Source organism: Manihot esculenta, chromosome 13 (genome assembly GCF_001659605.2).
Source record: "Manihot esculenta cultivar AM560-2 chromosome 13, M.esculenta_v8, whole genome shotgun sequence".
NCBI classification, from domain to species: Eukaryota; Viridiplantae; Streptophyta; class Magnoliopsida; order Malpighiales; family Euphorbiaceae; genus Manihot; species Manihot esculenta.
The window spans coordinates 33909850-33925121 of NC_035173.2; the positions used below are offsets into that span (position 1 = coordinate 33909850).

The 15272-nt window shown below is 35.8% G+C and overlaps 3 protein-coding genes across 5 annotated transcripts; 2 read left to right on the forward strand and 1 right to left on the reverse strand.

Moving 5' to 3' along the window:
* Nucleotides 1-1110: 1110 nt before the first annotated feature.
* Nucleotides 1111-5270, forward strand: LOC110629417. The gene has a single exon (XM_021776381.2). The coding sequence runs from the start codon at nt 1934-1936 to the stop codon at nt 4772-4774; it is 2841 nt and encodes a 946-aa protein (XP_021632073.1). The 5' UTR covers nt 1111-1933; the 3' UTR covers nt 4775-5270.
* Nucleotides 5271-6493: 1223 nt separating this feature from the next.
* On the reverse strand, nt 6494-12152 carry LOC110630520 (protease 2). 3 transcript variants are annotated; one of them, XM_021778049.2, is made up of 11 exons: nt 11698-12152; nt 11403-11581; nt 11095-11317; nt 10860-11001; nt 10571-10771; nt 10223-10354; nt 9996-10124; nt 9044-9462; nt 8661-8877; nt 8261-8451; nt 6494-7115 (listed from the first exon to the last, which is right to left on the reverse strand). In XM_021778049.2, exons 1-11 carry the CDS (start codon nt 12057-12059, stop codon nt 6938-6940), a joined length of 2373 nt encoding a protein of 790 aa, XP_021633741.1. In that variant the 5' UTR covers nt 12060-12152; the 3' UTR covers nt 6494-6937. The 3 variants fall into 3 exon arrangements, with proteins under 3 accessions (XP_021633741.1, XP_021633744.1, XP_021633742.1); XM_021778052.2 differs by having other exon boundaries at nt 11403-11601; nt 11698-11837; XM_021778050.2 differs by lacking the exon at nt 10223-10354.
* Nucleotides 12153-12593: 441 nt separating this feature from the next.
* LOC110630424 (B3 domain-containing protein Os01g0723500) lies at nt 12594-14131 on the forward strand. The gene is made up of 4 exons (XM_021777927.2): nt 12594-12919; nt 12998-13370; nt 13445-13587; nt 13669-14131. The coding sequence occupies exons 1-4, from the start codon at nt 12845-12847 to the stop codon at nt 13927-13929; spliced, it is 852 nt and encodes a 283-aa protein (XP_021633619.1). The 5' UTR covers nt 12594-12844; the 3' UTR covers nt 13930-14131.
* Nucleotides 14132-15272: the final 1141 nt, after the last annotated feature.

Consider the following 15272-nt stretch of genomic DNA (forward strand, 5'->3'; position numbering starts at 1 on the left):
AAGTCCTACTAATTAAAGTCACTTATTAAAATCACCATCAAAACATGTAAAAATAAATCAACATCAATAGAAAATAAAATAATTCAAATAAAAAAAACAAAAAAAACCACTATGTCCATCCCAATAGAAAATAAAATAATTCAAATAAAAAGAAATAAAAAAAAACCATTATGTCCATCTACGATAAGGGAAAGGCGAGAGAAACGGCAATACCAAACAAAATCTTCTTATTCAAAAACAGCAAAATAAAATAACTCTCTAAATACTAAGAGCAAATGAGAGTAAACAAAAATCGGAAAAAGGTAAAATCCCAAAAACCATAGCGACAAAACCCTCACCACCTTTCTCTTTTCCCTTTTCACTACCTTCTCTCCCTACCCAATTTGTATTTATTGCATTATTGTATTTTGATGATAAATAACAGCATACTTGACTTGAGAAGAAAATAAGTAAAAGAAGAAAGGAATAGAGTCTTTATTTATAATATTAAATAAATAAACTACTGATTAATATACTAGATGGATAAAGTAAATTTTAATAAGTACTTTATTTTAGTTTTATAGTTAATGAGAAAAAAAAAAAAAAAAGAGATGGGATGAGAGGGTGTGGACTTTGGTGGTAATTTTGGCTACAGCCTTAGCCTGCCTAGTTGGACAGAAAACAGCTTTTAAAAGCTAGCTGCTTATTTGACTTTTAGCAATGACCATGTCAAGAAAATGGCTTTTGTGGGACCCACACATCACAAAATAACGACAATAATAATAATTTTATTTACAAAATTTTTTATTAATATACTTTTTAAAAATAAAATGAATAATTTTTATTTGTGAAATTATGTTTTGCTTTTATTATAAATGAAAATTTTAATCATTTTACATGAACTATTTTAACGTTATCCTACACCAAGGACAGAAGTGTAATTTTAGCTTATATCAATTAGTAAAAATATTTTTATTTAACTAATATTTAATATGTTATAGGTGAAGGGAGGGGAAAAGAAGCTAGCATTTGGTTTGTGAAAGTCAATGTGCTTTCGCATTGTTTGTTAAGGGAGGCCATTGTGGAGAAGGGAGAGGGAGGGGGAGAGGGAGAGGGGTCAATTGAGAGAGAAAGAGAGCTTTGGGCAAAAAAAAAAAAATTGAGAGAGAGAGAGAGAGACACTGAGTGGGGCTGTCAATACTGGTATGTGTTGATTTGGATTTACTAGTAACACAGTAAATGAGCATTTAATGTGGAGAGGGGTTTGCTTTGCTTGCTTTTATTTGTGCTGCAGTGGAGAGAGAGAGAGAGAGAGAGAGGAAAGAGAGGTTCTTTTTGAGCTCTCTCAGGTGTGTTAATGGAGTCTTGACATCTCTTCTTCACTCACAGATTTGAAGGTTTTAAGGGCCTTTTTTGCACTCACCGTCTACAACACGTGAAACCCTTTTCTCCGTATTTCTTCCTGTGTTTCTTGCTGAATGCGAGGTTCTTTGCAAAATTTGGGGATCTGGGTTTTGGGTTCTAGGGTTTGACTATCTCTCTTTCTTGGGTTTCTTCCTAATTTCTATTTCTTGTTCAACTCTTCGCTGGAATGAGGCTTTGACTTTGTTGAATTCGGTCATTTCAATTTTTGGTCTTGTGTTTCTGGGGGTTTTCACCTGAAAATTTTTGAAGCTGAGCTGATATTTCTTAGCTTCTGCAAATTTCTCTTTCGTTTTTAGGTTCTTCATTTGCAGATGGACTTTTGAAGAAATCTAAATTTACAGTTACGTTGATCTGATTCTAGAGTCGAGACACTCTCTTTCTCGTTGCAGTGCCTAGGGTTTTAAACTGACCCTCCTTTGTTTCTTGTACATGGGCTAAACTCAACTGAATCCATCTGTTTTTTTGAGTATTGAGCTAGGTTTGCTTTCTTGGTTCTCTCTCCGACTGGTGGTTAAAGTCAAAAGCTTTCATGCATCTTTCACTGTGGAAGCCCATATCTCATTGTGCTGCTCTAATCTTGGATAAGAAGGGCAGGAAAAAGGATGGGTCTGAATCCAATCTTGAAATCAAGAAAAACCCATCAATTCTTCGGAAATTGCAAGAAAATAAGCTCAGGGAGGCTCTAGAAGAAGCATCTGAAGATGGGTCTCTCTTCAAATCCCAAGATATGGAGTCTGAGTCACTTGGAAACCAGGACGAGAGCCTTGGGCGATCAAGATCCCTAGCAAGACTCCATGCCCAGCGTGAATTCTTGCGAGCCACTGCCTTAGCTGCAGAACGCATATTTGAGACTGAAGATTCCATTCCTGACCTCCGTGAGGCTTTCTCCAAGTTCCTCACAATGTACCCAAAGTACCAGTCTTCAGAGAAGATTGATCAGCTAAGGTCAGATGAATATGCACATCTGACTCCAAAGGTATGCCTTGATTACTGTGGATTTGGGCTTTTTTCATATCTTCAGACTTTGCATTATTGGGAGTCCTCTACATTTAGCTTATCTGAGATAACTGCGAATTTGAGTAATCATGCTCTGTATGGTGGTGCTGAGAAGGGCACCGTGGAACATGATATAAAGACCAGAATTATGGATTACTTGAACATCCCTGAGCATGAGTATGGCCTTGTTTTTACTGTGAGTAGAGGGTCTGCGTTTAAATTGCTCGCAGAATCATACCCTTTTCATACTAATAAGAAGTTGTTGACCATGTTTGATTATGAAAGTCAGTCTGTGAGTTGGATGGCTCAGAGTGCCAGAGAAAAGGGTGCAAAAGTATATAGCGCATGGTTCAAATGGCCAACTCTTAAACTCTGTTCCACTGATTTGAGAAAGCAAATTTCAAGCAAGAAAAGGAGGAAGAAGGACTCTGCAGTTGGTTTGTTTGTGTTTCCAGTGCAGTCAAGAGTTACTGGGGCCAAGTATTCATATCAATGGATGGCGCTGGCTCAGCAGAACAATTGGCATGTCTTGCTTGATGCTGGGTCATTGGGTCCCAAAGATATGGACTCACTTGGGTTGTCCTTGTTTCGGCCTGATTTCATTATTACTTCATTTTACAGAGTATTTGGGCATGATCCAACTGGTTTTGGATGTCTTCTTATCAAGAAATCTGTGATGGGAAGCCTTCAGAATCAGTCTGGAAGTACAGGGTCTGGAATGGTAAAAATTACACCAGAATATCCTTTGTACTTGAGTGATTCTGTTGATGGTCTGGACAGATTGGTTGGCATTGAAGATGATGAAGTTGCTGGGAACGCTGAAACAACCACAGAAACTCGCCCGGGATCACAGTTGCCTGCATTTTCTGGTGCATTCACATCTGCTCAGGTGAGAGATGTATTTGAGACGGAAATGGAACAGGACAACAGTTCTGATAGAGATGGGACGAGCACTATATTTGAAGAAACTGAAAGTATTTCAGTTGGTGAAGTAATGAAAAGCCCGGTCTTTAGTGAAGATGAATCATCAGACAACTCATTCTGGATTGATTTGGGCCAGAGTCCATTGGGGTCGGATACTGCTGGTCAGTTAAACAAGCAGAAAATGTCCTCTCCCCTACCACCTTTCTGGTTTTCTGGCAAGAAGAACCACAAGCGACTCTCTCCAAAACCAACATCAAAGATATATGGTAGCCCACTGTATGATGACAAGGGGATTAACATGGGCCCACATGATGACCACCATATGCTGTCATTTGATGCTGCAGTAATGTCCGTTTCACAGGAATTAGATCGTGTTAAAGAGGTTCCAGAAGAAGAACAATTTGCAGATGCAAACTGCACTCCACAAAATGGTAGAAAGGGTTCTGATCATCCACATGTTCATGAGATCGAGGAAGAACCTGGAAGTAGCAACACAGTTTCAGTTGGTTCTTTGTCAAATTCTGATGTAAATAGATCTCACCTTAATAATTCAAAATTGGCTGCTGCACATCATGGCCTAGCAAATGGCTTGATCTCAGCAATTGGCTCAGAGGTGAAAGAGAGTGCTATAAGAAGAGAAACAGAAGGTGAATTCAGGTTGCTGGGAAGGAGAGAAGGGAATAGATATGCTGGTGGTAGATTTTTTGGTTTGGAAGAGAATGAACATCCAAGCAGGGGAAGAAGGGTATCATTTAGCATGGAAGACAACCGTAAAGAGCATCTGAGTCATACTCTGGAGCCAGGAGAAGTATCTGTAACCAGCCTGGATGATGATGAGTACACCAGTGATGGGGAATATGGAGATGGGCAAGAATGGGATAGGAGGGAACCTGAGATTATTTGCCGGCATTTGAATCATGTGAATATGTTGGGTCTCAATAAAACCACGCTCAGGCTAAGATTTTTGATCAATTGGCTAGTGACTTCATTACTTCAACTAAGGTTTCCCAGTTCAGATGGGGAAGGAAGAGTCCATCTTGTTCACATCTATGGCCCAAAAATAAAATATGAAAGAGGTGCAGCCGTAGCTTTCAACATTAGAGATAGAAACCAGGGACTGATAAATCCAGAAGTTGTTCAGAAGCTTGCTGAAAGAGAAGGCATCTCTCTTGGCATTGGTTATCTTAGTCACATACGGATCTTGGATAGCCCGAAACAGCAGCGTGGTGCTTTGAACCTTGAAGATACTACTCTCTGTATGCCGATGGAGAACGGGCAAAACAATGGAAAAAGTGGGTTCTTAAGGATTGAGGTGGTCACTGCATCTCTGGGATTTCTTACCAACTTTGAGGACGTGTATAAATTATGGGGTTTTATTTCCAAGTTTCTTAATCCAGCCTTTATCAAAGAGGGTAGTCTTCCAACGGTTGAAGAGGGAACAGAGTCGTGATCTCTCGGATAGCTATCAATGCTACAGTTGCAGGTTGAAAAAAGAAAGGATGCTGTTGGCATGGAAAACAAATTTGGGTTACAAAATCTGAGAGTCAGAGCTGAAGATCAAAAGCTAGAGAAGCTCAGAGGGTGTTGGTGGCCATATACTTTTGCTCTTCCTTTGGACTCTTTGATTCAACGGGTGAATTTGTTAATTCTTGTTTGTTTTATATTTTCCCCCTTTTTTCTCCTTTGGGTTCTTGTAGAAGGTGGCATTAGATTTTGTATCAACTCGGGAAGTTATGTTGACCTCAAAGCAGATTAGTATGGACAGCACTTTCACCACCACCGCAAAATTCTGCTTTCGGCCTATACAAAATCAAAATTTCTTGCTTTGTAAAAAAAACAAAACTTGACCTTTATTTTGCCTGTTGTAGTCTATAATACAATTCAGTGGCAGGAAGGTGTTTGCACATCTGATTGGAAATTGCAAAATCCCAAGTATTAACTTTGTTTCCAAATCCTATTGATGTGATGTAAAAACAGAATCAATGTTTATTTTTTTTCACATTTATGCAGCAACCTTCAGCTCTAAGAAAACTCAAGAGTCTTCAATTTTGCACTGTTGCACACATCCTAGGATATTTGCGTTTGAAAGTCAATAGCAAAGAGCTGTCTCTACACCAACCAGAGAGAGCCTTTTCTAAGTTATGTTCGGCCTTTACAGTAGCCTGTTGTCCAACTGTTTTACCAACTTTGATATCTCTGGTCAAAGAAACAAATCTTAAGGTCTTAAGAGTGGCAATATAAAACTTAACTGACGATGTTCCTATTCTTTGGTTGAGTTGGTAAAGTGTTCAAGTCCACCTCAAAATGGGGTCATTTTCTTGACATGGAGGCAATCAATTTTCTATTGCAGACAAATGTCTATTCAAGAAAGCTCAATGCATTTTCCCTTTATTTTAACTAAGAAAATCGAAGTCTATAAGGGACTAGAATGGGAGAAATCATGCACAAGGAACAGGGATTTGATGTTAACAGGAAATAGAGATTCCTTCTGTATAATGCAAAGCTCATCATCATAATTGTGGTATCTTTTCTTATGGCAATTATCAAAATTGGGCCATACCCATTGAGTTTTGTTTGCCATGGAAATATTTATGGATGCATGTATAATTAGTTCTCCTTTGCTTTTTTATTTTGTGTATTGATCAAGAAGAGTTTGAGTGGTTCCTTTATATAAAGTTGGGTTGGACATAGCACTGCAAATTTCTTTTTGAAACCAGATAATGATGGCCAAAACCTGCTTTTCCTTAAAAAGATACAAAATAAAGAGATCTCCAACCCTTCAGTTTCACTACAATATACTCAACTGTTTGAAATGAGAAATCTTCTGGACAATCCAAAAGATAGCATAAAGATTAAAGAAAAATGAAATAATGGTTCCATGTTTGACCAATTGTTTTGAGAGCATTTGTGGGGAAGTTGCATTCAAAATGGAAACTTATGTGGTGGTTGAAGATAATGAGACGTTGACAAATTTCAGCAGATTGAGTCGCAGTAGCCCATTTGGCTACTTAACTATTAGATTTCAAAGATTTTGCATATCATATTCATCATGAAGAAAATGTTATTTACATATAAAAAGAAAAGAAGAAAAGTATCCATCGTGAAGCTTCCCAAATTTTATAAGCTATTATCACAAGATAAGCCAAGGGTACCATCTTCCATATCAAAATTAAATTTGACTTTTATCAAGTTTTATAATAAGGGATTAGATTGATATATATACAAACGTTAAACTTACAATCTCAATATATGAAAGCAACCCACCAGCAACTGGACGTCTGATTTTCGAATATAATCTTAAGTTTTTCTGTCCTGATTCCATTGGCCGCTTTAGCAAGTTAATTCATTAAAAATACGCCAGATCAGCCAGTCTCACAAAGTTGATTCCTAGTCCCCACATATATATATATATATATAGATATATATAATAAAATTTAAGTGGGAGAAGAAATGCCAGTGCTATAGCTCCTGATTGGATCCTGGTTGGCAATTAAAGGTTGATTCGGATCTTAAAGATTGCTCTTTGCAAAGATGAATTCCCACTTCCTTGCCTGTCATAAAAATCAGATAGATTCAAAGATTGGATGTTGCGGTGGAACTAATAAAATCAAACTCATGATTCCATCATTTTTATGAGAAATGCAGTTTCCAGCGCTGACTCCTTGCACAGCAAGTATCTGTTCTCCTCCACAATATCTGTTGTTAAATTAAGCAGTATCGGTCGGTTGGGATCATGAATAGTACGTTCACGAACTCGAGCAACCCATTTTGCCGCTTCCCAAACTCCAAAACTGAAAGATGCCAAACATGAAGTATGAACACCTCACTCATAACAAAAGCAAATGCCAAAAAATGTTTATTTCTTGAAGATGAAAGGCAGGTCCACTTTATCATCATAAATATTTATACTAATATAGAAAGGAAATCAAAAGGAGGCTTCAATTAAGCATTGTTTCGAGCATCAAGTGTTTAGGAGGGCTTTTGTGGAAGGAACAATAGTTCAACCAAGATACATCAGCATCACCAATATATAACATGCATTTCAATGCTGAATAATTTGATATAAACAAAACTTATCTACTAGCACAAGTTCCGACCTCTTTTCTGCGTTTAATTCATAAATTGCATTTAGCATTAAAAAAGTTTCACTTGTGCTAGCATTGTTTTGGAGCAAACATAAACTCAAGTTGGCAGCTCTCAATAAGAATCAGATGCTGTATTTCAAAAACATTAAATTAAAAAGATATAAATGAATGAAACCACTAATCACAAATTGAAAATTTTCAGTCTTTTCAAATCATTTTATTCAGCCAGATGGCAGGATAGGTATGCTCAAGATCTTTTGCCACACATTTACTTCAAATGAACAATACCTGTAATAGGAATACAGATGTAGGCATATACTTGAAAAAGTCCCACAGCATCCATCAATACACATATATCTCAACAAATCAAGCAAAAAATGTTTTCCCCATTATCCATCAACCATGATCCAGCTGAATGGAGTAAATCTAATCTCATCTCAGATCAAACCTAGGAACATCATAGTCTATCACTGGAATTTAATTCTCAAATAAGTGAATGAGAAAAAAAAGATTACACACACACACATATATATAGTATGAATCCACTATAACACCAAAAGCACATGAAGTTACTAAATTGGAGAAAGCAATGGTAATAAGTTTTGAATATCAAGAGAAACCTCACTGCCACATTTAGGTCCTACCTATTTGATAGTTCATAATCATGTTTAAAGCTTATAATTTCTTTCTTAATTTCCTGATCTTTGCATTTCCATTATCCTATAGTTTGAAAACATGCATCAACAAAAGATGGTTTGGATTTTCAATTTAACACCATCCAACAAGTTCATGATTGTTTGTCGTTAGTATTGACGATATACAAAAGCCAGCACATTATGTTAGGGAATTACCGTGTATTAAAAGATGAAGTTATCAATACAGCAGGGTATAGAACATCTTTCTGAACATTTTCATATGGAGACAATTCCCGTATGGCATGAAATTCATCAATGTCCCCAGGGTATCCAAACTCTTCAAAGTCAGCTGCAGTAAGTGGTAAAACAGGATAGAGAAGGGTGTTGGTCGGATCCAGAAAGGGAACCTGAAACAGATGAAATATGGAGCGATACACAGCATAAATGGGTATATTGAAAATAATTCCAATTCTGTGTTTTATTCATTAAATGCTTCCCTGTTACTGGATCATTTAAAACATGTCAAGAAACTAGGAGAGCAGTGAACCTTCATCTGACCAGAATGCAAAAAACAAATGACAGAAACATAAACATAAGACATATATTTGATGCAGACCTTCAAAACTGCAGCACGAAATAAATATGGGCAACAGTTGATGGCAGAAGCAACCAAAAGTCCACCAGCACTATACCCCCAGCCTGCAAGCTTTTTATCTTGCACGATTTCATTTTCAATAAGAAATTTGGCACAGGAAAGATAATCTTGTATGGTATTAAGTTTCTTCGTACGCCTGCCATTGTGATGCCACTTCTTACCTTGACCGCCTCCTCCTCTGCAAACAAACCTATTAATTAAGCTAAATGCTCAAAATACTTGCAGTATATCTAAAGTAAACAACTGAAAGAAAATGACAGTCATTTACGTATCAGGAATTTAAAACACTTCACGTACATAAGTTGAAACCGTAAAAAAAAAGTAGTAGTGCAGCTGAAACAGACCTAACATCGGCGTATGCAATAACCCAACCACGATCAAGAAGGCTTTTCAACTCACTACGCCATCGTTTTTCAAGTAACTCACCATAAGCTCCATGCCCATGAAGCAACCCGGGGTTTTGATTTGCACATTTGTGTTTGTGTGAATATATGATAGTTAGAGGAACTGAAACTCCATCGTGAGATGAGACATCATAATGTTCACAAGCATAAAACTCAGTAAGGTCATTCCACAAGTTATCATTTCCAGATCTCACTTCACTAGAAGATCTAAAATTCACATTATTCGAGGATTTATTGGCAACACTCGTAGAAGAGGCAGTGCCATACAAAATTCTAGTTCTTTCATAAAGCATATTTTGTTGTTGAATGATATTCCACTTGCCATTTGATAGGTCGTAATCAACTACAGCATCTGGCATCTGTTAGAAATTTGGAGGCCAGGATGTGAGTAAAGATGCACAAATCTACTTAAAACAAACAGAACAAAAACAAAATGCATACACAAATAAATACATACATAGCTAATATAAATGATAAAAATTAATAAGTGTTTCCTCATCACAACTGAGATTAAACAGATATCCATAGACGGAATGGCATAAACAGAGTCAGTTGTGAGCAAAGGCTATTTGCAGGATCTTTAACCTCTAAATCTCACTGAACACATAAATACAGTTGATGAGCTCAGAGTCAACTATATGCCAAAAATTTAAACATCTTTAACCAGCAATTATCTGCATAGCTAACCTAGTACGCCAACATCTAAAAACAGTCTGAAAAGGGTATGGTATTAAAAGTAACTCATTGATATCCATTCGTATCTTCCAAATGTTATCAAGTTTAGGATCCATGTAAGAGTAATTGACTAATACAGCAAACTAGATATGATACAAATATAAACCGTAAAGCATGCCAAATCCCTTTACTGAAGTTTGGGCCAAATAACTTGTACCACAGGTGATGATACTGTAAAGCGCATGGTTGATGACTTGTAATCATAATTCGGTCCAGCTGAGATTTGAGAAACATATTTCGGAAGAGGAAGAAATCTGGGGTTAAGCTCTTCTAGATTAAATCCTTTCTGCAATCAATAACAATAGAAGACAAGGTGAGAATAACAAACGAGGACAACATAAACACACACATGGCGACTGTTAAGCCCAGTGCTTGGTTTCTTACCTTCCCAGAAGGCAAAGGTAAAGGAACCGAACAAAGTCTAAAGCTCAAACCTTCCCTTATAATTAGTGCCAAGTGTGTGTAGCAAAAATCAACATCCTCAACAATCAAATCTTGGTCATCATTGAATATACTCTGCAATAAATGACATGGGCTGATGAATGATACCGGCACTCACTAGTGTTAACTGAAGAAAATTTCTAAAAGAAATTAGATAACATCTAGAGATTAATGGAAGTAAGAAGACATACTAACTAAACACATGCAAGTGCCAAACTGTAATGAAATGAAAGAAACTAGTTGGAAGAGAACCGGAAAAAGAACAAGTGAATGTAGAGAAAACCAACTAACCTCCCATTTCCTCGGACTGGAAGAAGAATGAATAGGACTACATAGAAGATAATGGTGATCAACCAACTGGCCATCCCTGGCAGCATCAGTAAATAAATAAAGGTACCCTTGATGATGTTCAACCACGCAGTGGGCTAGACCCTCACACTCCCAAACTAATGTCATACCAGATAATGGATCAGCTGCATTTATCAGAAATACCTAAAACATGGTCATGATCGTTATACCATTTCATCGACTATCAACTAAAAGATCTCAAGTCTAGCACAAAGTAATCTGAAGGTGATACCTTTGAAAATGTTGTAGAAAAGACATTGACAGTCACAAAGTGAAAATCCTTTGTGTGTCTAATGTTCACAAAAACGTTGTCATTTGGTTCATCTAAAAGCAAAGCATCATCATCAGTTGATCCAATCATGCTACAATATATCCTGATGAGAAAAAGGAATAGGAACTTTAGTTTGTTGAATACAAGAAAGCCCATAGCAAGATAAAGCACATTAAAAAGATGCAACCATATTTACCGACAGGGCCTCTTATATTGATCAGTAACAACATAAAGCAATGCCTGACCATCCTTCGCCCAAGCCAAATTTGAAACCCTATCGGCTTGAGGCTTACTACACAATGCACCAGAATTCAGATTCCTTACAGATAACTTAAACCAGTCGTTGTCCTTATCATACATAGTATATGCGAGAAACCGATGATCAGGTGACACTTCCGACAATTCTTCATATGCATAGCCTATAAAAGAGTACAAATTTCCAATAAACAAACAAATCAAAGGTTGTCCAAAGAGTAGGAAAGGAATAATAAAATTTCAAAACACCTCCAAATCTCTCTGCTTCTTGATTGTAATCAAGCAGTTTCTGCTCAATTCTTTTCCCAGAGGTAAAATCAAATCCGCCAGCAGGAGATTTGCTGGAAATGAATTCTTCATTTAAGCTCAACAATCTCCGACAAAGCACTGGATACTGCATCCCTTCTTCAACTCTTCGATAGTATAACCTGCGGCGAGGAAAATCCACCTTAAAATAGTAAAACAAGGATTATTCAGATTCAAATCTTCCTCTATTTTTTTCTTCTCACAAGCCAAACAGATTGAGGAATTTGTCGAAACACACCATGGTCCCCAGCGAATGGGAGGAGTGGAGAGGTCAAATTGCATTCTTGGCGCCATTTCAGACTGAAGCTTACTTTGAAGCTTCTCAGTGTCAGACATTACGGCTTCCGTGTACTTCTCTTCTTGCTCCATATACACGTCCATATGGCGCATCGCCACCTTGTCGTTCAAGCTCGACATCCAGCTGTACGGATCCTCCCATACCGCGTCGTGGAACGTGAAGGATTGGGGTCTCTGCGGCGGTTTTGGAGGTTTTGGTGGGGCTGGTGGCATAGGCTGCTTTGGCGCTTTGTAGTGGCGAACATGGAGGACAGCTGAGGTGAGACGGTGGTGATGCCGGATGGCCGATAGAAGGGGCCGCATTATTTAGAAGGGGTTTAGGGGTTTGGGCGGTCAACAGGATTGTCGGGGGGTTTAAGGAGAAAATTGGCAATAGCAGAGACGAAATTCTAGTGTTCCCACTGCTTAAGTAAGAAGTGTGCATTCGCCGACGTCTCAATAATATATTGGCCAGAATCAAAAGTGGGGCCAAATTTTCATATGAATCTATGCAACTTATTTAAAATTTAGAAAAAATATTTATTTATAGAAAATATTAAATTTATGAAATTTATTACTTATTCCGTAAATTTTAATCAAACAATATCTAAATTAATAACAAAAATTAAATATTAAATTCAACTATAGAATTTATTTATTACTAATTATATTTTATTGAATTAATAACAAGTAAAACATGATAATGATTACAGTATCCAGTAACAGGGGATGATCTTGTTTGGATTCAGTTCTCGGCCGACAATTGGAAGCAACTTTGAAACTAGAAATAACAAAAATTGTCTGCCGTGAGAATGCTTCAATGATAATGATTATATTCTTTTTCAGCTTTTCTCGACTCCAATAACCCTTCAAGAGCATCAATCATCATCCAGAGCGATCGTCGCAGAAACCAAATCCACTTAAAGCGAAGAAGCGATGGATTTTCTCTCACGCTTACTTGATCTGCGTGGCTGCTGCAGCTTTTAGCCATTCTTTTGCATATCATATCTTCATATCCAAATCGACATGAGCAAATTTTTCTCTCTGCATGTCTTGTATATAAACAAGTCTCTGCATGCTTAAACAGAAGTCGTGTTAAGAAGAAGATTATGGCTAGGAAGCCAAAACGGAACGCTGGAGCTAAATTCTTCAAGATTTTGTTTGGTGACTTCACAAAGAAACTTGTAATGTTTCTCTCATTACGTTTTGCTTTTCTTATTGTATTATATATGTTGATGTTAATTAACTCGGTTGTTTGGCAGGCGATACCACCATTGTTTATAAAGACATTCAAGAAAAACATACCTAAGGAGCCAATCTTAAAGACTGAAAAAGGAAAATTTCTTGTATCAGTAAAATTTGACGACAATAGATATTTCTTCAAGAGTGGATGGAATAAGTTTGTTAAAGATCATGAGTTGGAGACGGGTGATTTCTTAGTTTTCAATCTTGTTGATGATAAAACTTTTGAAGTTGACATGTATGCGCCAACTTGTTGCTTGAAGAGCCTGAAACTGGCGTTTCATGAGAAGCGTAGCTGCAAAGATTGGGAAGCCAAGGTTACAGCAGAGCAAGAAATGCTCTCCAAGAAACGGGGTCGTCCGAGGAAACCACAAGTTTCTGCTAGAAAAGCTCGTAAGCTCTGTCTCCCTCTCTCTCTCTCTCTGTGTTATTTTAGAAACTGACACTTTTCATTTGGTTCATGCAAGATGGGAATGCTAAAAGAAGGCCAAATGTCCAGGGGAACACTGAAACAAGCCAGAGAGAAAGAGTAGCTGAAGCAATACGAGCTATCGACCCAAAGCATCCTCATTTTGATATGGATTTGAAGCATAACCAAAAATATATTTTGGTATTTCTCCTCTTTCCCTTATACAATCTATTATATTTCGCTCAATAGTTCGGAAAAATTAAGATTACTTTTATGCAATAGGTGATTCCCAGAAGGTTCGTGGACAAGACAGGGCTCGACAGCAAGAGGAACACATTGATGAAAGATCCGCAGGGGAGAGTGCACACAGTTGACGTCAAGGTCCGCAATAGGCAGGTTCGCCTGAGCAGTGGCTGGTCTGCATTTTATAAAGCTAATGGGCTAGCTACAGGGGACACTTGTGTCTTCGAGTCTTTACCCGAAAAGGGTAATCTCATTGAAGTTCAGATTATAAAAAAAAGGAGGCAGAGAATAAGTCATTGAACTTTTGGTTTTTGTGATAGAAATAGAATGCGAGACAGAGAAAAGATTTAGTGCTTTATTTTGTTCTTGGGGTTGAAAATATGGGATTTTGTTTAGAAGTTGGAAAGCAGGAGTTTTGGTAACTGCAAAATTTGTTTTGCTAATTTCTCTATGCAGATGATGTTTTGTTTATTCTTGACTAATGTATATATTTACTAAGGATTTATTTATTTAACTAATTAAATATGAAATTTATATTTTATATATTATTTAAAGTGTAATAAATTAAAAATTACTTAACGAATTCCTTATTATTTAAATTAATTTTCTTGTGCAAAATAAATAAAATAAGTTAATAATAAACTTTAAAGCTCTATATATTTAAAAAAAAATATTTTTTTTTGTATGCTATAGTGTTTGAAACATTAAAAAGAATTTATATACTAAATTTTTAAGTGAATTAGACTCTCATAAATTTAAAATATATAAATATGAATTTAATTTAATTTTTTAATAAAGAAACTCTATATTCACTGGGTAAATCAGTTCAAATAAGTTATATATATATAATCTACCACTCTTGATTTCTCCGAAAAATGAAAAATTTCATTTCCAAAAATTAAAAAAGCATAATGCATTTTAATTTAAAAATTCATTATAATTAACGTAATTATTGAAAATTATTTTCATAATATTTGTAATATTATAATCGAATTATTTTTTTTTATAAAATATTAGTTAATTAAAATTCAAAAAAAAAAAAACAAATATGACGTGCTTCTTGTAGGTATTTGATAGGTCCTTGCAGCTTTGTTATAGGCATGGTCAAATTAATAAAATAATTAATTAATAGATTTTTTTAAATTTTTAAAAATTAATAAATATTATTATAAAATGAAGATTAAATATTATTTTTTTAAAATCATTTACATGTTTAATTAAATTTAAATTAAAAAATTTAAAGTTGAATGGTCTTAATTAAAAATTAAATTTAATCAAAGTGGAAACCAGAACAGAATCAAAAACCAAAATCATTAGTGAGAGAATGCAATGAAGGAATCAATCACCTCAATCTGATTCTGATTGAGATTCATTTTCAATCAGTCATTGTTATGCTTTTGTTTTCTATTCGGCAATGATTACAGTTATGACTGAAACTAGTTAATAGTTTATAGATATGAATCAAATTGAAAACGGAAATAACTCTAAATAATTTCTCTCTATTTTCTAAGTTTAATTTAAAATTTTAAATCAATTAAATTTATGTATTTTTATTAAAAGTTAATAATTTTACTAATAAAATATTATTTATAGTTATTATTTTTTATAATTTTACTCATAATATTAAATATATAATCATTATT

Excerpts from the sequence above, each read along its gene's own strand:
- LOC110630424 (XM_021777927.2), top strand. The coding sequence starts at position 12,845 with ATGGCTAGGAAGCCAAAACGGAACGCTGGAGCTAAATTCTTCAAGATT. Across the intron at positions 12,920-12,997 it reads GTGACTTCACAAAGAAACTT|GCGATACCACCATTGTTTAT; the intron begins GTAATGTTTCTC and ends GTTGTTTGGCAG. Across the intron at positions 13,371-13,444 it reads AGTTTCTGCTAGAAAAGCTC|ATGGGAATGCTAAAAGAAGG; the intron begins GTAAGCTCTGTC and ends GGTTCATGCAAG.
- LOC110629417 (XM_021776381.2), top strand. The coding sequence starts at position 1,934 with ATGCATCTTTCACTGTGGAAGCCCATATCTCATTGTGCTGCTCTAATC.
- LOC110630520 (XM_021778049.2), bottom strand. The coding sequence starts at position 12,059 with ATGCGGCCCCTTCTATCGGCCATCCGGCATCACCACCGTCTCACCTCA. Across the intron at positions 10,125-10,222 it reads TACCTTTGCCTTCTGGGAAG|AAAGGATTTAATCTAGAAGA; the intron begins GTAAGAAACCAA and ends TATTGATTGCAG. Across the intron at positions 8,452-8,660 it reads TTCGTGCTGCAGTTTTGAAG|GTTCCCTTTCTGGATCCGAC; the intron begins GTCTGCATCAAA and ends CATCTGTTTCAG.